Genomic DNA, 27443 nt, shown 5'->3' with positions numbered 1-27443 from the left:
AGCAGGCTCCATGCTAAGCGTGGAGCCTGCCTTGAGGCTTGATCTCACAACCGTGAGATTAGGACCTGAGCTGAAATCAAGAATCAGATGCTTAACCAACTGAGCCACCCAGGCACTCCAAAACTCAGTAACCTTTTTGTAATATTCATTTATTTTTGAGAGAGAGACAGAGTGTGAGCAGCAGAGAGGCAGAGAGAGAGGGAGTCACAGAATCTGAAGCAGGCTCCAGGCTCTGAGCTGTCAGCACAGAACCTGATGTGGGGCTTGAACTCACAAGCTGTGAGATCATGAACTGAACTGAAGTCAGATACTTAACCGACTGAGCCACCCAGGCGCCCCAAAATTTCTTAACTATGGACCTTACAGCATATGAGATTTACTTTCTTCATTATTATGTGCAAGTTTCTATCCTCTTCATTTTATTCACTTTTTATAGGCGATGCATTAATTAGACAAACTGTCTAATGTGTCTAATGAAAAAATAGTATCCTTGAGTATCTCAATTATGATGCAAACATACAGATGGATATATGGCATATACAGTAGATTTGTGAAACAGACAATACATATATCTTAAAGCAAGTAACTCTCTTTGCTGTAGGCAACCGAGAAGTATGGCTGAACTTAGACTATGTCTGTTTTGTGCTTTTCCATGACGACTCTTCCGTTTCTGAGATCCCGCCTATTTTGTTTGAAAGCCGAAATTAAAGAGGAAGTATCTGTTTGGAAGAGTCAAAGCATCACCTCCATCACTGGGAATGAATGCCCACATGAAGTGTGAGTGAGGGTCTTTAAGAGAAATGCCTTTCTTGGAGTAGGTTGGCGTAAGTAATATTCTCTGTGGCTGGCATAATAATGAAAAGTTTTTCAAGCAGAAACTATTCCCTGAAGGACTAAGTACAGAGACTGTAGTAAAGCACTTGAAACCAGAGAAGACCAAACTTGATAACTATAGGACCTATGTCATTGTCCCAGCAAACAATGGACTTTGTACCTAGCATTTCCAGACATTTTTATCAGTTAATTAAAAATAATACAAAGAATGTACACTCTGTGATAAACTGACAAAGAAACTCAAGAATAATCTCTTTCACCAACTGGCCCGCAAGGTACCAGCTTCAAGGTACTGCTCAGCATTCTCCTCTGGTGAAATAAATTTCTTGGAGTCTACTGAATGTCCCTGCTCTCTCCCCACAGCCAGGGTTCCCTTGACTGAGTTAAGGGAGGATCTTGTTAAAATGCAGATTCAGATTCGGAATGCACGAGGTCTGGGGTGGGGCCCATGACTCTGTTTCTAACAAGCTCCCCAGTCAGGTCTGTGTTGTTGATCTGTGGAACCCACTCTGGGCAGCAGGGAATCTTCTGGGATGCTTCTCTCTGCCCTGTCCCACATACCCCCTTCCTGGCGTCAGGCTTCACCTACACATCACCTACACCCCCTTCCTCTGAGCAGGCTTTCCAAAGCCTTACGTAGAACCCAGACATTCCTAAAGTAGCAGTTATCACACCACACTACAATTACCTATTTGCTCATCTGAGTCTTATTTGCCTTGTTATCCAGCACCTAAGAGGCGCCTAGCACATAGCAGGGTATCGGTACATATTTCTTCAATTAAGGAATGACTTACTCTCCTAGTGTGCAATTCAAAACTGAACCTCAGTGGTAGTCTAAATGAAACCTACAGGTAATGGACAATCATAAGTGTCAAGGGTCTGCTAAAACAAAGGAGGGGAGGAGGTAAGCCTTCTCATTGGTAGTATTGTCTCAAATCCCACACACCTGCAGCACAGAATATGGCCCGTGCCATGTACTCGTATCATGGCAATGACCTTGGAAACTTGGAAGTGCAGAAGCTCAGGACCCAGGCTCCACATGTGAAGGACCAAAACATGCATGGTCTTTACTTTCTGCATAATTAAACCTGATGTGAACTAGTAAATAATGGACCTTCATACTCTCTTCTTAGGAAATTTCTAAAGGAACTTCTTTTTTGTAGGGTTCTAAAAACTGTTCATTAGAATAACCATGGGGCATCTGGGTGGCTCAGTCAGCCCAGCGTCCGACTTCAGCTCAGGTCATGATCTCACAGTTCGAGTTCGAGCCCCATGTCGGGCTCTGTGCTGACAGCTCAGAGCCTGCCTGGGATGCTGTCTCTCCCTCTCTCTCTCTGTCCCTGTCCCACTCCCTCTTTCTCTCTTTTTCAAAATAAATAAACATTAAAAAAAAGAAGAAGAATTTAACATTCCCTCCTCTAATATTTATCACTGGAGAAAAGTGCAGTCTGTTGAGTAGCAAGTTATAAACAGCTATAAATAAAATATAGATTTTTTTTCTTTTACATCTAGGATATCAGTAACTTTGCAACATATTCTTATGAAATGACTGGAATAAAACATGATAACAAGCATGAATTTAAGCTGGAAAGCCAAGTCATTAATGCCAGAGGAGTTCTTTCTTTTTTTTTTTTTCAGGATGTTAATAAGAATTTGAAAATTCATTATTATGTAGGTCATTCTTAAAATATACTTCAGTGGGGTTTTAAGGAACAGAATGTCTTGCCTCTGGATTCAATCTTATTAAAGGAGCATTCAACAATAACTACAACTAAATTCAATATTCAACAGTTCTCAGACAAGTTCTTCATACTTCATCATTTCTTCGTTCGTCATAAGCCATTAAAATACCTTCAGCCCTTCAATAAAGCAAATCATAACACAGTCATTATATGAATCATGCTTTGATTTGAGGAAATCCAACCACTACTGATAGTTTGACAATGGAATGAATGTACTTTGAAATAAAGAGATGGGTTTGTTTAACTTCTTTTTCTCTAATTCCAACAAGATTTTGACATGGTGATCCAGCACGACTTCACCTAAAAACCACACAGAAAAAGACCGGAAGTGAGTTGTGCCTAATTTCCTCAAGCGTGTAGCACAAGCATGAGAATTCCTGGGAGTCACAGATTTCGTTACCCAACTTTTTTTTTTTACATTTATGAAATTAAAACTAGATTTTCTTCAAATGAATAATATCTCTTCAACGAATGTTTAGTGAACAGCACCAAGCGTAGTGTAAGGATGAATAATGCAGTCCTGGAAGTAATTCTACAGAGCACATTAACTCTGAGTCAGTAATTATACACGGGAAAAAGAGAATATATACAGAGCTTAATAGTCACGTTCAGAATGTTCAGAGGACAGTTCCATTTATGGCCAGGGAAAACCCAGAAATATGTATTTTTTGATCCTTAACTTCACACCCTTTTATCACTTTGGCCTGACCCAAGTCCAGACAAATTCTGCTAATTCTGTTTTCTCCTTAAATACTGAGATGATGCTATTGGGTGGCATATGCTTGAACTCATTTTTAATATGGTAATGAGGTACTGCAGTAATCCATTCCAACTTCCTTAAACCACCAGAAGATCCAGTGCAAGCTGTGGAACAGAGCTCTCTGATGTCAAAGAACAGATGGCACTTGAGGTACGCAGGACAGTAGTAAACTTGACTCTTATCCTGTCTGCCCAACAAACCACTTTCGTTGACTCCTCTGTGCAAACACATACCAGGTCCTCAATAAAATCAGAACCAGAAATTAGAACATTATCTCCAAACTGTGTTTTCCATTTTCACTGAGCTAAGTAACCACCTTAATGAAGATCAAGGACTAAAGACAAAAATGCAGCCCCCAGAAAAATATCTGGCACTCCAGAATTGGTAAAAAGAAATAATTCTTCTAATACAGTCAGAGAGTTGAAGGGAGAGAGTTTCCAGGCCTCTGTTCATAAAAGCAGTTGCCCTAAAGTGCCTTCATGTTTATTTCAAATCCCACTGCTGAAACCTTTAATCTGAACTTAGTATTATGGGCAGCATTCCAGACAAATGGGATTTATAAGGATGAATAAATAGGCATATGTGATTGCTGGATTGGACTGAATGAGTCAATCTTTTTGTGAGAATTGTAAGTCACCACTTAGAAACCACGGGTTCTAAAGATCCACCAATTTACACTAAAATGTATTTTAGGAAACAGACTGTATTCTTCTAAAGCAATTATGTGATATTTGTTATTCCATAATTATAGCAAATACCTTAAATTTCAAGGAAATATTTCAAGGCAAATTTAGAATCTAGCTTCACACAGAAACAATTTTAGAAAAAATAAGAAGGCTGAAAAATGCCTATTTTCAATTTCTTTAGTCAAAATACCATTTTCCCTATGCAGGATCATGCCTAATAAATCTTCTACTTACCTATGTTCCTAGAGTAAGACGTACTTATATTTCACAATGCTGATGGTTTCCTCCATTTACAGTTAAACATTTATCAAATATTTCTTGATTTAGTAGCAACATAAAATAAAAACATACATTTATCTTGTCCGAGATGATGAAATAATATGTGACAGTGTCTTTGACTATCTAAAGAATAATGTGTTTGAGGGACCTTTAAAAGTAATGGACGTGCAAATGGTCTCTAAGGTGGCCCCATGATTTCCTGTTATGGTCTTTATGTTCTTGCGGAGCCCCCACTGCATGTACTTCCAACAAACAGAATAGAGCAAAGAAGGATGTCATTTTGTGATGACATTACATCCAACAGTAACATCTGTCTTGCTGAGACTCCTTTCCCCTTGTGGCTTTGAAAAAAGCAAGTTGACAAGTTTTGAGCTGTCTACAGAGGGTCACATGCCAGAGGACCACGGGCAGCATCCAGCCAATGGGCAGCAGGTACCTGAGGTCCTCCGGTGCACAGTCTGAAAGGCACATAGTCTACGAACAGCCACGTGGGCTTTATCTGATCCTTTTCTAGTAGAGTCTCAGATGAGACCCCAGCCTGGCCCACACCTTGATGTATCCTTGCTGAGGACATATCTAAGTCATGTCCAGACTTTTGACCCACAGATATTGTGAGATAATAAACATGCAGAGTCTTAAATCTCTAAGTTTGCGATAATTTGTTACATGGCAATAGGTAACTAATACAAGCTATTAGTTATCTACTTTTTTTTTCTTTTTGCGAAGAAAGAAAAATAAACTCAATCTTCTTTACTTCTTTTTTTTATATGAAAATTATTGTCAAATTGGTTTCCATACAACACCTGGTGCTCATCCCAACAGGTGCCCTCCTCAATGCCCATCACCTACTTTCCCCACCCCCTACCCCCCATCAACCCTCAGTTTGTTCTCAGCATTTAAAAGTCTCTTATGGTTTGCCTCCTTCCCTCTCTGTAACTCTTTTTTTCCCCCTTTCCCTCCCCCCTGGTCTTCTGTTGAGTTTCTCAGGATCCACATAAGAGTGAAAACATATGGTATCTGTCTTTCTCTGCCTGACTTCTTTCACTTAGCATAACACTCTCCACTTCCATCCACGTTGCTACAAATGGCCAGATTTCATTCTTTCTCACTGCCAAGTAGTATTCCATTGTGTATATAAACCACAATTTCTTTATCCATTCGTCAGCTGATGGACATTTAGGCTCTTTCCATAAATTGGCTATTGTTGAAAGTGCTGCTATAAACATTGGGGTACAAGTGCCCCTATGCATCAGCACTCCTGTATCCCTTGGGTAAATTACCAGAACACCTAGACAGAGAATAAATAAAGAAACAAGGGCCCTGAATGATATATTGGATCAGATGGACTTGACAGATATATTTAGAACTCTGCATCCCAAAGCGACAAAATATACTTTCTTCTCAAGTGCACATGGAACATTCTGCAAGACTGTACACATACTGGGTCACAAAACAGCCCTTCATGAGTATAAAAGAATTGAGATCATACCATGCACACTTCCAGATCACAATGCTATGAAACTTGAAATCAACCACAGGAAAAAGTCTGGAAAACCCCCAAAAGCATGGAGTTTAAAGAACATCCTACTAAAGAATGAGTGGGTCAACCAGGCAATTAGAGAAGAAATTTTAATATATACAGAAACAAATGAAAATGAAAATACAACAGTCCAAATAAACACTTTGGGATGCAGCAAAGGCAGTCCTGAGAGGAAAACACATTGCAATCCAGGCCTATCTCAAGAAATAAGAAAAATCCCAAATACAAAATCTAACAGCACACCTAAAGGAACTAGAAACAGAACAGCAAAGACACCACACAGCCAGCAGAAGAAGAGAAATAATAAAGATCAGAGCAGAAATAATCAATACAGAATCTAAAAAAACAGTAGAGCAGATCAATGAAACGAAGAGTTGTTTTTTTGAAAAAATAAACAAAATTGATAAACCTCTAGCAAGGTCTCTCAAAAAGAAAAGGGAGAGGGCCCAAATATATAAAATCATGAATGAAAATGGAATTCTTACAACCAATCCCTCAGAAACACAAGCAATTATCAGGGAACACTATGAAAAATTATATGCCAACAAACTGGACAACCTGGAAGAAATGGACAAATTCCTAAGCACCCACACACTTCCAAAACTCAAACGGGAAGAAATAGAAAATTTGAACAGACCCATAACCAGTGAATAAATTGAATCAGTTATCAAAAATCTCCCAACAAATAAGAGTCCAGGACCAGATGGCTTCCCAGGGGAATTCTACCAGCCATTTAAAGCAGAGATAATACCTATCCCTCTCAAGCTGTTCCAAAAAATAGAAAGGGAAGGAAATCTGCTTTACTTCTATCTACACTTTAAAAAGAAATCTAATCCAGGGGCACCTGGGTGGTTCAGACGGCTAAGCGTTCGACCTCGGCACAGGTCATGATCTCACAGTTCATGAGTTCGAGCCCCTCATCGGGCTCTGTGCTGACAGCTCAGAGCCTGGAAGCTGCTTCAGATTCTGTGTATCCCTCTCCCTCTGCCCTTCCCCCACTCATGCTCTGTCTCTCGCGCTCTCTCTCTCTCAAAAATAAATAAACGTTAAATTTTTTTTAAAAAAGAAATCTAATACATTATCTCATTTTTGGAATAACCCATGAAAACTGGAAACTACTCTTGAATAAAAAATCTAGTAAGTCATTCAGGAAACTAGTTGGTGCTTTTGTGATAATGGTTCACCTCTTCATATTCTACCTAATGGTTGGATGATGCCACTTGCTACTGATTATACCAGACCCAGTTTTCTTTTGTGATTCCTATGAATATTAGCCTTCAATGCTTCCCAAAATATTTCAGGTAAATTGAATGTACAAATGCTGTTTACAATATTCCAAAGTTATGGCTCAAGTGCAGGAGCAAAGATACTGTAATAGTGTAACAGGTACATGAAAATGCAACTACTTTCTCCTAAAGAATAGTAGAAACTCAGTTGTTGTTGTTGTTTTTAATGTGTATTTATATTTGAGAGAGAGAGAGAGAGAGAGAGCATGAGTGGGAGAGAGACAGAGAGAGATAGAGACAGAATCTGAAGCAGGCTCAGGCTCAGCAGAATCTGAGCAGAATCTGAGCAGTCAGCACAGAGCCTGATGTGGGGCTCAAACTCATCAACTATAAGATCATGACCTCGGCTGAAACTGGATGCTTAACCAACTGAGACACCGAGGTGCCCTGAAACTCGGTTGTTAACAGAATCTCATGAAATCACCCACTTGTTATTAATGACAATAAATGATTTAATTTCAAGAGGATGCATTCATTATGGTTTCTTAATTTTAAAATATTAAAATACGAGGATTGCAACAGAATATTCCAAATAAGGCAGCCTTTAAAATTGCCTGTTTCAAAAACTGAACACCTACATTAATTTCCACTTTATTTGCCACATTATGGATACACAGTGGAACACTAGTAAAACCCAGTGATAGAAGTAAGAAACTGGTCTAGCTGGACATCCCAGAGAATCTTGCTATATCTCTCCATGGCGCTGTTCCTATGTGCAGCCTCAAATGGTATCTTTTTGGTTATATTGTACACAACCCGCTCATGGGCATCGTTCCCTATCATACATCTCCTAATTCCTCACATGATGAATTGGGCACAAGAGTCAATGTATGAATATCTGCTGCTAAATTAATTAAATGAACTGGCAGGGAAAAATGTCACAGTAAGAGCTTCAAGAAACTACTGAGCAGCATTACCAACCAGAGAGGGAAAGAATTCAATAAAAATGTACATGAGTCCATATAGGTGGTTTGGGGTTTCTTTCTTCAATTTTCATTGGTTTTACTCAGTGGAACCTCTCACACAATGAAGGATCATTCAACAAGTACTGAACACCGCTTAGTTTATTGCTAACAAACCACCGAAAATGTAGTTTAAAACAACCACTGTACTACGGTCTAAGATTCTGTGGATTCGAAAAGTTAAACTACATCAAAGGGGTAGGGTAACTTTTCTTTCCTCTAAAGAATCTGGTGCTTTGAGAAGATTTGAAGGGCTCAGGGTGACTTAAAGGGCTTGCATTGACTCATTTGGAGGCTTTACCCATGTGCCTGGACCTGGTCTAGGACAAGTCAAAATCTGGGTTCAACTGAGACTAAGAAAGCTTACCCTGGCCTCTCTATGTGTCCTGGGCATCCTTACAGTTGGGTGGTCTTGGGTTATGTGAACGTCTTCAATGCCAGCTCACACTTTCAAGAACACGTGTCTCAGCAGACAGGGCTCAAAATGCATGGCCATTTATCAGCTACCACGAAAGTCACAGAACATCACATATGCCCCAGTCTTTTGTACAAAACAGTCACAAGCATGCCTGGACCCAAAGAGTGGGCATGCACGAACCCTTAGATGGAGGGGTACTGAAGAAACTACAGCTGTTTCGTAACCATCACAACCTCCTTTTTCTTCTTTTCTCTCTTCTTTACAAGTGATTAGACAAAAAAAAAAAAAAAGGAATAAGACATAACTCCTAGCTTTAGGAGCACTCTCAAAATCTAACGGGAGAAACAAATCGGCGAGTATATACGTACAGAATTCATTTTATAGATTTATCATGTAAACCATCCACATGTTGCTGGAAACTGTCCTCAAGCAACAAGTGATACCTGCTTTTCTTCCTTTTCAATAATCTGTAATATCTGAAAATCAGGACTGCTTCTGTACCATAGCAGTGTGACAGAAAACAAGCAGAAAACCATTGTTAGAATAAACTTTAGTTACGGGTCATCTGCCCTAGGCCTTTGCTTCCTCATCTACAAAATGAAAACAATTATCAGACCTACCTCAAAGAATTACATAAATTGGTCTGGCACCAACCCCAGGTGCATAATAATTGTCAATTATTATGATCTTAACAAAGAATAGAACTGCCCTCCAGCTTTGGGCATAACTCTGCTGCCTATCCATGAAATAAAATTAAAAAGCAACATTTAGTTAAATCATTTATACTTACAAAGTAAGTATTTATATCAATTGCTTTATATCAATTATTTGCCCTTTACTTGGGTTACCGATTGATGTCAAACTTTCTTCAAATCAGACGACAAAAGCAGTCACAGTACTGATTTGTGTTTGTTTCTATGTGAGTAATAGATTGCCACCGAAAGCCCACGAATGGCCACTAGGGGTTCAACTTCTTCCATGTTTTATTTCTAACACTCGAGCTTATTTCATAAGGTGAAATAATCAGAGCAATGTTTGGAAAGTGCTATTTTAAAACATCTGCCTACGAGTAATTTGAATTTCAGGAACTATTTGAACTGTCTGGGTGATTTCTCAGGTAATATAATAATTTTGCCGCTCTGAACATCCTGGTTAGGTATCTGAATAGGATCTCGCAAAAAAGAAAAACAACATCTATAGCTTTTATTTTCTGGTTGGATTAATGAAAAAGTTTCTATTAGGCTGTTAAACAGTCTCTCTTGCTTTTTTCTACGAAGTGGAATATTTTCTCTTTCAATCTTTTCCTGATTTTGGTGCACAGTATGATCAAGATACAGTGTCTTTCCAGTTCCTTAAAATTCATAAACTAATCAGCAGCACCAAACAGTGACATACTTTTCTTAAGTCTCCTAAATTTGGGAAACAACACTGGATTTAAAAATTGCTTCTCTGGAAAGGTTCAGAGATGAATAGTTATTTCTCTCTTTAAGTGGCCAGATTAAGGAAACACGCATCCCCAGTGCAAGCTATGGAGTAATTACACTGCTGTTTATGATTTTTCAAACCCATAATTACCCATAAAGAAGCATGTACAAATAAAATACTCTGTTTATAGTTCCCGTATAAAAAGCTCTGTTGTTCAGTAACAAAGATATCAAACACCATATTTTATAAAATTGGTATTTTATAATTATCTGACTTATAGCCTGCTGTATTTCAAGAAAAAAACCATGACATTTTCATAAGGCTGCTATAGCGTGGTCCTAATGTCAAGGCTCTGAGTAAAATCTAATTTCCACTTACAGGTTGAAAATGGGACCATATGAAAAAGAAAACTTGTTACCAAGATTGTTTTTCTCAGTAGCACATTATGAGCACTGCAGCTTCTGGATTAAGATATTTACATGCCTTTAATCTTGTTCTTAATTATGTGCATCTCGAAAAAGAAAAGCCAGTATTCTCCTGGGTGTTCTCTCACATTCCCTCCTTTCCTTATTTTAATAATCATCCTGTTTATATATAAATTTACTTTTTTTGCATGTCCATTTATGAGTCACACAGGATGACATTTCTGATTATTTATTCTTTTTTTAACTAGGTGCACTGTGGGATATCTTTTATCTCAGTGTCTAAATTACTGCTGCCATATAATAATAGTGCTCAGACCATCCGACAACAGTTTGCGCTAAAGATCCCTTTTTAGAAAGCAATATTCATTTGTCCCTACACAAATTTTTCCTATTTAGTACACAAAGATTTCATGACAAAATGCATTCCCAGAGGCAATGATTACAAATTAAATTATTAAAATGTTCCTTATGCAGCATCCTTTAACGCATCTGGTGACAATTACCATATCCTCTGCAAATAATCTCTGTGATCATTCTGAGAAAATGCATGCATTCTCTGCTGTGCGGACCTTTATTTGGCCCCTCTGATGTACCTACTCATTCCGCAACAAGAACGGGCACTTCTAGAGCCCTGAGCCATTAATCGGAGAAGTCACAGGAACTTGGCTAGACTACCCCTTGAGAGACTCTCCTTAACAAGTGACATGAAATGCATCAGATATTATCATGGTGTTTTTAAAAATTTAGGCTAAGAATAAGTTCAAAATTGCCCAGAACGGACACGGCACTACACAGGCAAACGTATACTGTGGTAATTGGTCAGGGGTAGAAAATGGGAACTCTCAGATACCATGACATGTTTTCCTTGATCTAGTGGCTCCATGAACTCAGCTACTTCATCTGGTCCTGTGTATTTCCAATGTCGGGTCATTAAGATAAATTAGTATAGCATCCAACTCTTGATCTAGGCTCAGGTCACGATCTCACAGTTCGCAAGATCGAGCCCCAAGTTGGGCTCTGCACTGTCAGCACTGAGCCTGTTTGGGATTCTCTTCTCTTCTTTCTTTCTTTCTCTCTCTCTCTCTCTCTCTCTCTCTCTCTCTCTCCCCCACGCCCCCCAATCTTGTGTTCTCTCTCTCAAAACATTTTTTAAATATAAATTAATATATTTGGATGAAGATATGTTTTTTCCCCTAAATCGTATCTATCACGAGTCACCTTTTCTACAATTCATCTACCTTAGTCTTGACTCGGGGGAAAAAAAGGAAATTGTTGAGTGCTGCATAGTGCCTTTAGCTATATTGTTTTAGTATTATTAATATAATCACGTCATTAAAGAAATGCAAATTTGCACTGCTTAGCTTTCACACTTCTCTGTTTAAAGTGGATACTGTGGGAAAAGTAAACATCCATCCAATTAACAGGTAATATTGGAGAAGTGAACATCATTTCCTCAGCGGTGATGCACCATGTTTCTGACAAAGACAGTGAATCAAAAATGTTGATTACCAAAACACCATTTCAAGTCTTTGGGAATATGTTATTTGTCTTAACTGTGGTTATGTATTGGTCTTATTTTTCTTTTCATATATGGATACAGCAAAATAGAAGCAAGGAAAAGCTTACAGCATCGACACTGGAGCATGGGAAGTAAAGGACAGTTTACTCTCCAGCTAGCACATCTGTGGGGCTGCGCATCTGGACCACGTGACAGGCAAAGATGAGTCCCTTCATCAAAGTTAACAATTACTCTCGCAATCTGGACCTTTTAAAAATCTCTACCTTTTATGAAATTATTGAGGAACATCAAAAATTAATCACCATAGCTTTAAGGAAACATTTTAGACTTTTATTATGAAAAGGTTTGAGTTCTTAATATTGCATACGAGATGTTAAGATTAAAGATTTGGGACTTATCAACGGATTTTGTAAACCTTCCTCATATTTTGAAGTATCTGGATTTGAGAAAATTATTGGTCAAAGGCTAAATAAATCAACGAACAAAATGGGTACTCTTACAGTATGCTTATTTTTGCCAAAAAACAATAGATAGATAGATAGATAGATAGATAGATAGATAGATAGATAGCCTTTTGGACTCCTGGGAGGTAAAACAGTCTATTATACATGATTGGCCCATTTTATCCATTAAGTCCTAAGAACAAAAAATATACATATCTAAATACCGAAAGATTTAATTAATTATTTTAATAATCTTAAAAAAAAAAAAAAGCAAAAAATTGAAAGGGGAATTCAAGTCCACGGTTGAGCAGGTAACAAGTATAAGAGTTGAAAAAAACAAATAATCCATATTCATCATTGAAATCCAACTATGCCCACAAGGATTTTGCTTACTGAGACTCGAACGCCCTCTTCTTTACTGGAATCTGCAGACACACTGAATAAAACTGAAGTTTAAAAATTCCAAACTGAAATGATACAAAAGGATTCATTTCTCCTAAGTGACTCAAAATTTCAATATACTTTTGAGACACTCCATGAGACACACAGAACATATCTGAAACTTGTCATAATCTGCCAGCCCTCCATAGAGCAGATCCATGGGGAGACTCACAGCTCCAATGACAGCAAGGTCATTTGCATTTGCGTGTCCTCCTTTTTCCCCAGGACTTCCCTTGGACTTGGGCTGAGGCCACGGCCTCAGAAAGCACAGGTGCCCCAGACAGAGCTTCTTGCCTAATGGCTCCTAGCAGCCAGCCCAGTTGTCACTACGGGGAAGGAGATATCCTGTTTTTAAGGGTTTAAGATTCAGAGGACCTTTCTAAAAACAGTTGTTTCTCTTCAGACAAATGATCCCAGCTTATCTAGGGTCACTGTGATTCCCAAGGTTAAATATATCACAGGGCTTTATGGAAACTAAGCTCAAGATCTCTATCAGGCAGTTGATCTGAACTAGAAGGACAGCTTTGATTAGAAGCTAATTACTGGATTAGAAGGACAAACCTGTCAATGTTTCCTACCAGCTCAGTGTCTACACAGTAGGAAGAGGGGTGTTATTCAGCCTGGCAGTACAGAGCCATTATGTCCTTCCAGGGTGGCTTGAGCTGAGAGGAAAACTCGCCAGCTACATTTTATTATCCACCTGCCCTGCTCCTCCTCTCAGTGACGCTTCAAACTGCATAGCAGCACCCCTAGCTCATAGGACCCGGTGGAACAGCAATCTGAACCTTGACTCATCTTTTAGGCCCTGTTTGTTCCCCACACCAAGCTGCTGCAGCAACAAGAAATCTAGATGAAGTGTCTTGTGTTTCTTTTTATGTGCAAAAGAACTTTATTTTCCATCTAGTCTAGCTGCTTTCCACCCACATTCTCCGCCCTAAAAGCGAAAACAAAAACAAAACAAAACAACTAGACATGAGCAACAATTTGTGACAGTGTGATATAGTAACTAAGTTAAGTCTCTGATATTAAGCACCACATACTACTGGGTTTGAATTCTGGCTACGCCACACTCACCTGTGAGAACTTGAGCGCATTCCTTAACTGCTCTAAACCTCAGTCACTGTCACCCCATTTGCTGATAAAGCTAGTTTTGCCCATGATATTGGACTATTGTAGGGAATAAACAAGATATGAATGTTAGAGTTATCAGCATTGGGCTTGTTTGTGGTAAAAACATAATAAATGGGTACAATTCGATAGCAGTGTGCAATTTTACACAGTAGTTTTGTTCCTGGTGATAATATCCCCAAAGAACTGGATATGGGGGGTGAGTGAATGCCTGAAAAGAAGTGCCACAAAACAAATAGAGAAAGGTCATTATTCACCTTTTCCTTCCCAGTCTGACCATGTTTTTGAGTCCTGCTTGAGAGTTAGTAACAGTGATTGATGTGTTTGTGATCAGAAGATAACAGAAGATAAATGTTTTTGCAACTCCGCAATAACCAAAAAAAAAAAAAAAAAAATTTCCTTATAGATTAGTCTAACTCCATTCCTATATATCCTCAGGATAAGCATATGTAGTTGATTTGTTCTTTTTAAAAGTTATTCAGACTGATAACAATATGAATAGGAACCAAAAAATAAATAATTTAAAGTTGATATTGTCAAGACTTTTATTTTGCAAAGTATTATTATTATGAGCAAGGTGCTAGGCTAAGAAAATAGTTATATTTTCTGTGTAAGATCATTTTTCTCTGACAGGGATTGACACTAAGTACAATCTCACTGCGCAAAGTTATCTCTTCTGGGTCCTTCATTTTATGCCAAAGGCTGTTGTTTGGAATATTTAAAATCGTCTGGTCAACCAGCAACAGGAGGGCAAGATGCCCCCCGTAGGGTCACAGCAGATCGCAGATCGCTCCCATCCCATTTGCACATCTTCTGTAGCAAGTGCTCTCATTTCCTTAGGCAACTGTTTCCATTGTACCCTTTAATAGAACACTCTTTCTTATAGAGAGTAAAGATATTCCTGCACAAAACACCCATATACAGAGCCTAGAGCCATGCAAAGTACTGGATAACAAGTCTCCCCTTCCATATGATGATTTTTATCTAGTTAAAGAACCTTGCTGGGCCTCTCTGTGTCTTCTCTTTCTCAGGGCAATCATGTTCCCACTCATGATGCACAGCCCGTCTTTTATTCTCCCCATTCAGTTTCTATATCTTGGCACTTGCCATGTTTGCCTTTCATGCGAGCTCTAGTTCAGTATCGAGGCAATCTTTTACCCAACTCCGTCTCCCAATTAATAAAAATACTAAGTATGGCTAAATGGCTAAATGTGGGTCAGAGCAAAAAATTACAGGGACGCAAAAAACAAACACAAACCCAAGTATCTAGAAAGCAGGGCAAAGAGCCCCATCTTTTAAAATGGATTTTGAAGGCAACACTTTACGATGCCTCACAAACTACTTAATACAGAAGTTTCCCCCAGAATTTTGTTTTAACCAATAGGGTCCCAGGAGATGTTAGATCATCACAGTGGTTTCCCACTTGTCCTCTCAAAACAATTCGTGCACAAAAGGGCTCAAATCCCCCTGGACTAATCTAAGAGAATCCACTCAGTCTAAAACCCAACACATGTTCATTTTTCACCTAAAATAGAGCAAAACTCGAGCTTTAAGAATGGAATATTTTCGCTCCAGATGAACTTTTGTTTTCTGTTTTATTGTAGGATTGTTCAATAATTTATTCACCTTTCTAGAGAAGCAGAAGGAATGTAGATGTAATAAAGCTCAGAATGTTATCATGCAAGATGAAAAGTCTGCTTATAAAACTCTGGTAAATGAGTGTTGTTTACCAGAAAAATGTCTGTGAGATCTCAAGAGAAGACTATGCTAATTTTACTGATTTTCTCATAGCTTTTTCCCCCATGGCTTTTAATAACTTGTCACCATTTGTTGGGCATCATCAAGTCCTAGGTTGGGTATATTTATATGCATGGGAGTCTTTTGATTTCTTCCATGTTACCATCTTATAGAGAGAGATACTAAAATCCCTATTTTAAGTAACTTGGGTGATAACATGTAACTAATAAATGGTGAATCTAAAGAGCTGAACCCAGACTATCCTCATTTATTCTTTTAACCATTATACTGTATTCTCTCTTCAGTTTAAAATTAATTTCTATTTCTAATTCAATAATTTTTTAAAGAAATCCTATAAAGAAATGGCCTCATTCAATTCAGCGGATTCCCTAAATACACAATTAAACCCCAGGGCAACATATTCCTAAATAAAATGTGTACAGTAACTCATAGCATGTAATTGTTGATATTTACAATCAGTAGTTATTTTATATTATTTGAAAAGGAATTTCCTACTACATTTAAGCATATTCAAGATGACAAATGTGTTTGTTTTCTGACATTCTGAAATTAAAGTTTTGTTCTTGTTCAAAACATAAACAAAACAAGGGATCTGAGATGTACAGCAGAATGCACACAGATACAACCTCTCCTCCTACCCAAGGCTAAGAATAGATGGGAGCCTATCACCTCTTCTTTGGGATCTGGTGCCATCGCTCATTTTTTTGTGAGTCTGGTACTCTCTGTCTCGTATACCTATCTGGGTCCTAGATCAAAAGTTATGAATATTCTAAAGTTTATTGCATCATAAAATACTTACTTCTTCAAATTCCACATCTTTCCACCTACCCCGTTCTCCTCCTCTTTTCTCTCTTAAGGAAGAGTAGTTCAGACGAGCCTTTATCTCAGCTCCAATTTATTCCTTAGTCCATCACAATTTGATATCTCTCCCTACCAATCTATCAAAACTACTCTCATAATCAATAAGGAAAATAATTGCCAAATCCAGTGACCTAGTCCTGGGCTCATCCTATGTGTCCTATCTGCAAGGTAAGACACTCCTGACTGATTCTGCACCTTTCTTAAAATCCATCCCTATACCTTTCAGATTAGCACATTCTCATGATTCTTTCTCCGTCCCCTCTTCCTCTGCTTCTCCCTCTCCCTCCTCTCTCTTGCACATTCATCCTTCTCCCTCACATCTTCACTCTTATTCCTCATTCTTCTCTGTCTCCTTGTCTGGTCCCTTTTCAGCTCAAACCCTCAGATGTTGTTCTTCCTCAGGATTCATCTTTGGCTTTCTGTCCATATAATTTTTGCTAAGTCATCTAATCTCTGTCCATAGCTTCCCAAATCAAACGCATTTGTAGAGTGTGAACTTCACCACCAAACTTCCTATCACATGGTGTGCGATCTACTGGGTATCTCCTGCTATAATTATCTATAAAAATGAAGTCCTTGTTTCTTTCAACAATCTCAATTCCAACTCATTCTTCCCTCTGTATCTTATCTCTTCAAATGGTATCAACACCAGGGTTCCTGGGTGGCTCAGTGAGTTAGGCATCTGACTCTTGATTACAGCTCAGGTCATGATCTCAAGGTTTGTGGGGTCAAGACCCACGTCAAGCTCTGCCCTGACAGCACAGAGCCTGCCTGGGATTCTCTCTCTCTCCCTCCTTCCCTCTGCCCCTCCCCTGCTCACATTCTCTAAATAAATAAATAAATAAATAAATAAACAAACATCAGTTAATTGATTAATTAATTAACAGAAGGTATCAACATCCATAATCTCACTTTTTATAAATTTTGAATCACATCTTTCCTCTACAGTCGGTAAGTTTGAAACGAGAAAAGGCTCCCGAATCTTGCCTTTCTTCTCCACTTTCATAGTCACTGTAGTCATTCTGCCCAACATGGTAGCCACTAGACACTGAGGCTATTTAAATGTAGACTAATTTAAGTTTAAATAAAATTTAAAATCCAGAACTTCATTCACCCTAGCCACATTTCAACTGCTTAGTAGCCACACACAGCTAGGGGCTACCATATTGGACAGGGTGGAGTATAAAACATTTATTTTGCCATAGAAAGTTCTGATGAAAGGGCCTCCTGGGTGGCTCAGTCGGTTAAGCGTCTGACTTCAGCTCAGGTCATGATTTCACAGTCCGTGAGTTCGAGCCCTGCGTCTGGCTCTGTGCTGTCAGTTCAGAAGCTGCCTGCTTCAGATTCTGTGTCTCCTCCTCTTTCGGCCCCTCCCCAACTCATGCTCTGTCTCTATCAAAAAATGAATAAACGTTAAAAAAAAATTTTTTTAAGAAAGTTCTGATGAAGAATACTGACTTATAGCCATCATATTACCCCTAAGGAATACTGAGATTCTGAACAGATCTCTCTGGCATTACTTCACCCTGTTCCTGCCTATTATCACATTGTTGCCAAAGCTAATTTTTGAGAAAAACAAAGCATCCCAAAAGAATCCTTCTTGATTAAAATTCCTGCCTGAGGGGCGCCTGGGTGGCGCAGTCGGTTAAGCGTCCGACTTCAGCCAGGTCACGATCTCGCAGTCCGTGGGTTCGAGCCCCGCGTCGGGCTCTGGGCTGATGGCTCAGAGCCTGGAGCCTGTTTCCGATTCTGTGTCTCCCTCTCTCTCTGCCCCTCCCCCGTTCATGCTCTGTCTCTCTCTGTCCCAAAAATAAATAAACGTTGAAAAAAAAAATTAAAAAAAAAAAATTCCTGCCTGATATTTTATCATACAGACAATAAAACTCAAAGACCTTAGCATGGGATATATGGTCCTTCACAACTGAGCATGAACATCTCCCTAGAGCTATTTCCTACAGCAAGATTTTTAACAGTTGTTAAATCGACGTGGAGGTATATGTGGACTTATTATGCTGATCTTTTCACTCCTTGGTTATGTTTGTAATGCTCATAATAAAAGAAAATACATTAAAGTGACAAAGTGAACTTGATCTTTATTTTTTTTAATGTTTATTTAGCTTTGAGACAGAGAGAGACAGAGCATGAGCACAGGAGGGGGAGAGAGAGAGGGAGACACAGAGTCCGAAGCAGGTTCCAGGCTCCGAGCTGCCAGCACAGAGCCCAACACGGGGCTCGAACTCATGAGCTGTGAGATCATGACCTGAGCCGAAGTCAGACGCTTAACCGACTGAGCCACCCAGGCGCCCCAAACTTGATCTTTAAAACTGCCCAGCTGTTTGACCTTGGAATAGTCAACTCTATGTCCTCACTTTACTCATCTGTAAAATCTGGGATAAAATTACCTCATATAGAGATGATGCAAAGATTAAACGGATTAGACAAGTTTCTGACTCCTGATGAGCTCTAAAGCTTATTAAACAGCTACTGTTGAAGTTTGCTCCAGCACTTAAACTTACGAGTGATTCAAGTCATTTTCTGCAATAGCTAATCCGTTGTCATGATCATCCATTTACACCTGAGTTCAATTTTTTTTTTCAAATAAACTAAGCCAGTGATAGTTCAGTGAGAAAGAGACTGATCACTTTTGATGGCGGTAGGGATACAAAGAAAGACCCCTTAACTTTGCGTTTCCCATGGGATGCAAGGCTGGAACATTCGGCTTCCAGGGGCCATGAGAGGAAGGTAAGAAAACTGGAGGGTGGAGACACAGTTTTGACTAAAGCCCGTTTTCCCTCTTGTACGGAGTGAAGCAGCTGACACACCTAATCCCCAGGCATTTCCATAGAACCGACTTGCATTTACCCATCATGTTTTATGTGTGGACATGCTACTGCCACTGCTAAAATCAGTACCAGTGTTGAGACAGACAGTAAACTTCCATGTTTGTAAAACTTTTTTTTTTTTTTTTACCGACTCTGGTAGCTGAGACGACATTTTGTCTATAGATGATTGAATGTAGAAACAGACTACCAAGGGGTGGTGGGGATTAATCATTACCTTTTCACACTTTAAACAACCAAGGATTAAATATTTTCATGTAGTCCAACACAATACGTACTGCAAATTGCGAATTATTTATTACTAAAGAAAGACAAATGTTAACTATCTCTTGTTTCCAGTTGTAAAGAATCAGAGTAAATTTACATTTCATTAAAGAAATTCCATTATTTGGATTGTAATTACATTTAATTCCTATGAGATAAAACTGAAATTTAATGTTTCACAGCATCTTATAATCTAAAATGTTAAAAATGAAATGATTCATATTACAATCATTTCCAAACAGAACAATAAGATCCTCTTAAAACTAATTCCTAAATTAAGCTGTTGTAATCCGTGACTGCTTATGAATGTCAAGTAGTTACTACAGTAATATAGAAATAAGTTAAAAAAACAAAAACAAACAAAAAAACCATGGCTTATCATTACAATAGAAGTGAAAAAGAATTATAATTTCCTAGGATTGATAAAATTAATTATTTAATGCTATGAAAAGCCAAAATGTTTTCTCTCACAACCAACCATGTACTTTTTAAAAAGTCTGAACTTTAGCCATTTACATAGGCTAAAATTACAGACAAAAGTAATGAGACTGGGGCTCCTCTAATCAAATAGCTGATCAGTCTCAGGAAGATAATCATTGAGTTCTGTGCTCATGTGATCAGCCCATTATTGAACACTAGTATGGTGACCCAGTTCTCCCTAAAAGAAAGAATTGCCATAGCCAATGGGCCCATCCTCAAACATTCAAATCTCTGGTCTTCTCTGCATCCAACTCCTTCTCTCCACGTTCTCTCTGGGCATGTCTCTTTCCCTTTTCACCCAGCCGGATCGTTTTTCATCTATTCCCTCAATCTAGTTGCTACATATTTGCTCCCCTGCACTCTGGCTATGTCCTGTTACCTGTCCCACTTTTCAAAAATATCTGAGCTCCATTCTCATCACATGAGAGTCACCAGGAAAACTAGAAATGCCAAGCCCATGACACAAGCCAGACCAATGAAATCAGAATCCCTTTGGCACTAAGATCTTCTTCACAGATCCCCGGGACATTCCAGCGTGACCCCAAGGGCCATGATCCAGCCTAAATGTTCACTGATATTGAAGAACCATCTCCGCAGTATATATCAATATAAATAAAACAAATGACAAAATGTTTGGTGCTGAGTTCATGTGAGGTTGATATAGAAGATAAAGATTTAAACAGGAAATTAGGAATGGAAATTAAAGCAACAGGTCAGATAATTCAAACCAAATGTTCTCTTGTTTGAAATAGTTATGTGTATATTTGTTCTTGCATGATCAACTTAGCAAGAAAAGATATCTTAATGTATTGTGATATGTATGTGGAGGAGCACTGGGCTGAAAGAATTCTTTGATCTCCTTTCCTTCACACTTAATTCACCTTGCATATGCAGACACCAACTTCATCTAATTACAGTGATTAACCAATGTATAACGGCAATTATTGAAACTTTGTGGATATGCCCTATATAGCTACTAATCTGACCCAGTTACAAGCTCAAAGTAAAAATATTTGTTCTTTAGTCTATAAAACAAGCATCTAATATTAAGATAGTCTATAAAACAGGCATCTAATATTAAGATAAATTTTGGGGTGTTTCCCTATAAAAATAAAACACAGATCATAAATCAGTAGTTGCATACAGAGCAAAAACATAATAAATAAAAAATCTGGATCATAAAAATGATTATGATCATGGTGTTCATCTTATAAATTACCTTATTAATGGTTAAAGTGATCATCTGCATGGTTAGACTATTTGATTTTTCAGATGAAAATAATTAAGTGGTAGAATATAAAAAGTCGTATTTGCAGATTCATTCCACACTTCTGAACAGTGTCATAATACCCACCATTGCACTTAATCAACAGCAAAATAATATTTTAGTAGAAAGAATTGTAAGATATTTGATTTTCTTTAAAAATATTATTTCTTAAGAATTTATAGTGCATGACACCAAAATAAATAAGAACTTAAGAAATGCCTTTTTTTTCAAACTGCAAATTATGTAACCCAAATTCTACGTTATCAAATTGGTTACTGTTTGTAAGTGGTTCCTGCAAATATTACAGAAAGCTTCAGTTATCAGAATTGTTACATATGCCTAACACTGGCAGAGCATCTCTTTGGTCAATGTCTGTTAAATAAAAATAGGCAATAGAATCTGCTTTAATATGAGACTATAAAACTAAAAATATGAGAATGCATATATTCTAGAGAGTATAAAGATTAGACTTGTGCCGACAGAACTAAAATACAGATGATGTAATGATTTATGTTAGAATCTAACCTCAAACCTGCTTTCGCTGACCATCTGTCTTAAGGTATAGTAAGTAAATAAAGCTAGCAGTAACAAAAACTCACCTGTTCACACAGAATTTTGTATTCCCTGAGTATATTTATATACATATATAATATATGTATACAATTTTTACACATTGTATAACATTAATTTTTATAATATATACATTTTTATAATATAAATTTTCAAGAGTGCTTACAAGCTAAAGAATGGCATATTTAAGGGAAAATCTTCATTTAAGTAAAAAAAATCAAGTATGTTAATCATGTACATACGTAATTTTATATCTTAGAACATTATACTTTTAATAATATCACCTAGCTTAAAATTTTTTTAAATATGTTAGATTCTTATTAAACATCAAAAAACACTATTTTGAAAAACACTGTGAATCACTGTCATATAATTTTTGCTGCTTTATGTAATATAGCAGCTTGAATGTTATAATGTAAATGACACATACAATAATTTTTATTCTTTATTTTTTCATAAATTACTTCCTAGATAAATGTGTATATTTTCTTTAAAAAAATTAAACCAGCTATTTCTCAGAATAGTAAGAAATTTTCTTGGATACAAATGATTTCTATTATATGTTGAAATACAAAGGTTTGCTAAAGTAAATCCAAGCTGTATTTGATCTCCAATTACTTTGGACTCAAGACCTTATTATTGTATTAGATTAATAGTAAGGTGTTTTTTTTTTCAACATAATGGATCAAAAAGCCTTTTTAAAAAGTTAAATAGAAATTAAATTTAATCTAGTTTAATTTTACACATACATGCTATTGGCAGTTTTCTAAATGGGGGGGTGACTAGAATATAAAACTAGAAGGTAATTAATATATGTCCTAACTTTTAAAAGCTAGAAATAACTGCATTGATCATTTGATTATATATCAGTACAATAAATTTAGTATGTTTATCCTAAAATATGAATTACAATAGTTTGTATACCTAATATCATTAAGTATTTTATGTCTATAACTCTGTAAATATATTTATAAACTATCAAAACTGGATTTTTTCATGAATACATTACCAATCCCAGAAATATAATGCATTTACTTTTAATGTAGCCTAGGACTTTGTGGCTACCTTAAAATATGGAAAATTTCACATAGAATGTATATTCTGAACAAGGCCCTTGATGATAGTCCTCATTTCATAATCATAAGTTTGAAATAAGTATGTTTAGAAATAACTCACACACATCCTACAAATGTGTGCAAGTAGCATTTGAAGCCATATAACATAGTTTGTATTTAGATATGTTTGTGGCCGTTGCAGAATCAAAAACAAATCATACATTAAACTAAAAAACTAAGCAATTGATTTGTGAGTTATCAACCAAAAACACTGACACCTTAAATTTGAAACTGTAATTTTTGAAAACAGTTACTGTGGAATAAATATGTCAGATTGACAAATCAACTGAAATCACACAACCAAGAAATAGCTCCAAGACATCGTGGGTAACAAATTCTGTGTGGTGGAGATAAGAAATTCAATTGTCTGTATTTACTTTTCCATGTGAAGAAAAGGAACTGATATTTGTATAATATGCCTTTGTGTATGCAGTTAATGATGACTATTTTATACAGATACACAATACAGAAGTAGTTTACAACATCACAAGTTAGTTTAACCTACACTATACTTTATAGCGATGAATGATAACATAGTTATAAAGTTGAGATTTATGTCAGGTCAAGGAGAAGATAAACATTTACATATATTTAAAATCTGGGTATTTGAACAAAAATCTATTTGACATGTTTATCTGAAAATATGTTGCCGTCTACTGACAATACAGACTATGTTTTAAATACTGTCCTATGCAAATTGGGATTACTAGAAATTTGTATAAAAGTTTGCATTCAGGGAGGCAAACAAAATTATATTATTACAAGCTACCACTTTTGAACATAACTACAGTGAAATCTTTGCAACCTTTTTATTAGCAGTGTAATTAGCAGACACATGAGTGTCCTTATCTTTACAATTCTGAGGCAACATATCTTGTCAAAATAAATAACTATGCAATAAATATGCTAGTCATTCATTAACTTCTGCCATTAAGAGTAAGTTTGATCCCCAGGCATGAGTTATAGTGGTATGTTTAAGAAAAACAGAAAGTTTAAGATCCATTTATCTAGTGAAGTAGCATTCCAGATTAATGTTGTAAACTCAGTATTACTATCTGAAAAGAAGCCCTATTTCTAGTCTTTTAAAGAATGTTGACAAAGGAAGTTTAGTTTGAGTTTAGCTTAATTGTCAAAAGCACAATTAATCAATCCAAAGTAAAATACAGCCCTTGAACTATGTTCATTTTAAACAGGTATCCCTTTGCCCAGTTCTCTAGTCAAAGTATCACAAAAGCCTTTGATCCATACTGCCCTTGATTACACTTCCCCAATACAAAGCAAGTGAGGCAGAAGAGGGACAGTTCTGTTCCTGAGTGGACTTGGGAGAGTAGTCAAGAGAAAGGAAGAGACTGTGGTGTATTTTTTTCTTCTGAAAAGCAATAGTATTTTCTTGTGCTGTTTAAGAGATTACCCCTGGGATGAAACATAAAGGCTTATTGAGATTCTGTCATCATTTCTTCCCTACTAAAAGGTCACTGCAGTATATTCATCTTCAACAGAGCTCTGGGGCAAATCTCATTTCAGCACCACGGACAGAGACACTTCTACTGGCACTGGCGCCCTTGATTAATTACATTGACCATTTCTTAAGAAACTTGCATTGGCTTCTCCTTTGTCAATCAGCAAGTATTATATCCATTATTATATTCAACAGGAAGAGGCTGAATATAATACACTCTATTAAGGAGCTCATAGCATCTAGCATTTGCCATTTAGCACTTCTGTAGAGGATCCTGATAATTAAAGCTAATTACGTAAGGTGTGTTAAATTAGCTAATACTGTTCATCGATCACCAGATATTTAAATAAAACTTTCTACTCATAATGAGTCTCAGATCAGTTATTATACAAATGTCTAAGAGAAAACAGGAAACTTATGGTGAATAAATACACTTAGGTAGGCCTCCATACTTCCCAAACAACCAGAATTACCCCTGTGAAACAAGTAAAATGCTTTTTCATTCTTCCTGCATAAACAACTACAAACACTTTCTTTTGTCCCTCTGGCCAACCAACTTAATGATGTCACTATATCAGAAAGAACATGTGTGCAGGTCCATAAGCCAAACCACACATGCCTGTCACTGACTGATTTTATCTGGGGTCATCAGTATCCAGTTCCATCTGTCTGCCTAACAAGCTGCATTCAAATTCCATTAAAAAAAATGGTAACAGAGTTTGAACCAACTGCATAGATCTAACAGATAGCAAAGCATCAGCTTTATCATCTCAGAACGCCAGGGTCTTTCCTGAGCTTCCAAGTATTCCCAGATGGCACCAGTCCACCGGCAATCCTCAAGGTGCTCCCAACTTAAGCAAGTCAGGCCCTCCTAACCACAAAAACAACAAGTGAAGTAACAAAACCAGAGTCAAAAAAAAAAAAAAAAACTATTTTAAAACTCTAGAGGACGTCTCCGGCCAAACACACACAGACAGTAAAGCTCAAGAGGGGGCGAAAAAAAAAACCCACTGTTCCTACCTTACAGTCTTCAGGACAGGATTTCACCGAGTACTCCTCCGACTGTAAATATTTATGGAGCACACTCTCAAACTCTTCGTATTTCTCCTGAGCGTGGTGGTCGTAGTCTTGGTAAGCCTCGACGCACTGCCGGCAAGTGGCCATCTCGCCGCCCTCCTTGAGCACCACATCCAGACTACAGTTCAAAGTGTTGGGACTGGATAACCCCGAGAACAATTCCCAAAGTGTGTAGGAATTACAAAACGAAAGGTAAAAATCTGACAAGTTCCAGAGCGGAGTTGGATGCGTCCCCCTCACCTGCTGCTCCTCCCCCGCGGCCGCCACCCCCCGACTCCAGTTCCTGGCGCACACGGCGTCCGCGCTCTCCACCGTGAAGCACTGGCCCGAAGAGGCGCCCTGGGGGTAACAAGTCTCCAGGCGCCACAGCGGTTTGGCAGAGTTTCCTAGAAAAAGAGCCTTGCTCCGGTTGTTTTTGCCTCGGTCGCCCTTGCCGCCGCCGCCGTCTCCCGGGGAGGGGGGCAGGGTGGGGGACGAGGAGGCGGAGAGGAGTCTGTGCGCCTGGGCGGCGGGCGAGGACTCCCCCATGCTCGCCAGGAGCGCGGGCCAGGAGGGCTCCTGCTGCCGCTGCCGCTGCTGCTGCTGCTGCTGCTGCTGCCGCTGCCGCTGCTGCTGCTGCCGCTGCTGCTGCTGATGCTGCTGATGTTGCTGCTGCTGCTGCTGCTGCTCCTTGTCCCGGGCCCGGGTCAGCTTGGCCTCGGCGCAGAACCACAAGTGATCAGAGAGCAGGACTGTGAAAAACAAGAGAGATGCCAGAGACAGTCGCCATTTCTGAGCCCTCTCTGAATCGATGAACGGTTTCTCGTTCTCCCGGGGTGCGGCCAACCAGATTTTTAAGCCGTCGTCATACTGCCGACACATCCAAGCACCCCTGGTCATATTTTGGGAACGCACAGCCCTGGCCGACTCCACCGTGAGGGCTCCTGTGCCGGTGTCACCACAATATGCATTGACTTAAAGGGTTTAATTTCCTTATCCCCTCCTCCCGGTTCTCTCTCTCTCTCTCTCCCTCTCTCTCTCTCTCTCTCCCTCTCTCTCTCTATTTCTCCTTTCTCTTTTTGCCTACATAAATATTACCAATCTTTGGAGGAAGATCTGACTTGCTCCCGACCTAATCATAAGCCGACCCCATCGTCTGTAGAGTGGAAAACAATAATGGAGAGAGAGAAAGAGAGAGAGAGAGAGAGAGAGAGGGAGAGAGAGAGAGAGAGGCAGTCGGAGGAGGCAGGGGCTGGTGGCCGGTGGTGAGCTGAGTGCAGGAGGTGATGGTGGAGGTGGTGGGGTGGCTGGCGCTGATCCTCTCTCACCCAGGCATTGTCACAGCGCGGGTCCCCATGGCCCCGCTGAGGACAGCCCGCTCTCCCCTGCCAGGGGCATGCCGCGTCTCCGCTGCCCACTGACGGCGACCAGAGCGCCTCCCCAGCTCCGCTCCTCTTCTCCTCCTCCTCCTCCTCCTCCTCCTCCTCCTCCTCTTCCTCCTCCTTCCTCTCCTTCTCCTTTCTCTCCTCCTCCGCCTGCTCCTACTTCTCGCTCGCTCTCCCCGAGTCCGGAGCCTGGGCAGCCGCCGCCAGCAGGGCTCTCCCTCCCCCCCACCCCCCACCCCGCGCTCGAACTGCCGCCGCCGCCGCCGCCGCCGCCGCCGCCGCCGCCGCCGCCGCAGGTCTGCCCGCGGGCGCCGCCGCGGCCGGGCTCCGACTGCTGACGCCGCCTCCCCCGGACCTCGGGGCCGAATCGCCTGGGCTGGGCCTCCCGAGAGCCACAGTCATCTTCAGTCCCCGGCTAAGTTGCCGCCATCTTCGTCCTGGAGAAACACTTTTTTGGGGGGGAGCACTGGCTTTTGCGTCATCTCCTCCCGCGCGGAGAT

At 39.1% G+C, this 27443-nt stretch overlaps 1 protein-coding gene across 2 annotated transcripts in view; it reads right to left on the bottom strand.

The window, feature by feature from the left end:
* Nucleotides 1-27032, bottom strand: part of NALF1 (NALCN channel auxiliary factor 1) — a 631361-nt gene extending 604329 nt beyond the window's left edge. The window contains exon 1 of one of the 2 annotated variants that reach the window (XM_086708434.1): nucleotides 25523-27032. In XM_086708434.1, coding sequence (XP_086564560.1) covers nucleotides 25523-26458 — 936 coding nt within the window. In that variant the 5' untranslated portion in view covers nucleotides 26459-27032. The remainder of the gene's footprint in view (nucleotides 1-25522) is intronic. The other variant, XM_025924794.2, reaches the window with a different exon arrangement.
* Nucleotides 27033-27443: the final 411 nt, after the last annotated feature.

The sequence above is a fragment of the Puma concolor genome, chromosome A1 (assembly GCF_028749965.1).
Source record: "Puma concolor isolate L17-30 chromosome A1, mPumCon1.1.hap2, whole genome shotgun sequence".
Classification (NCBI taxonomy): Eukaryota; Metazoa; Chordata; class Mammalia; order Carnivora; family Felidae; genus Puma; species Puma concolor.
Note: the sequence above shows the minus strand (reverse complement) of the source record. Positions and strands in the feature narration are given on the sequence as shown.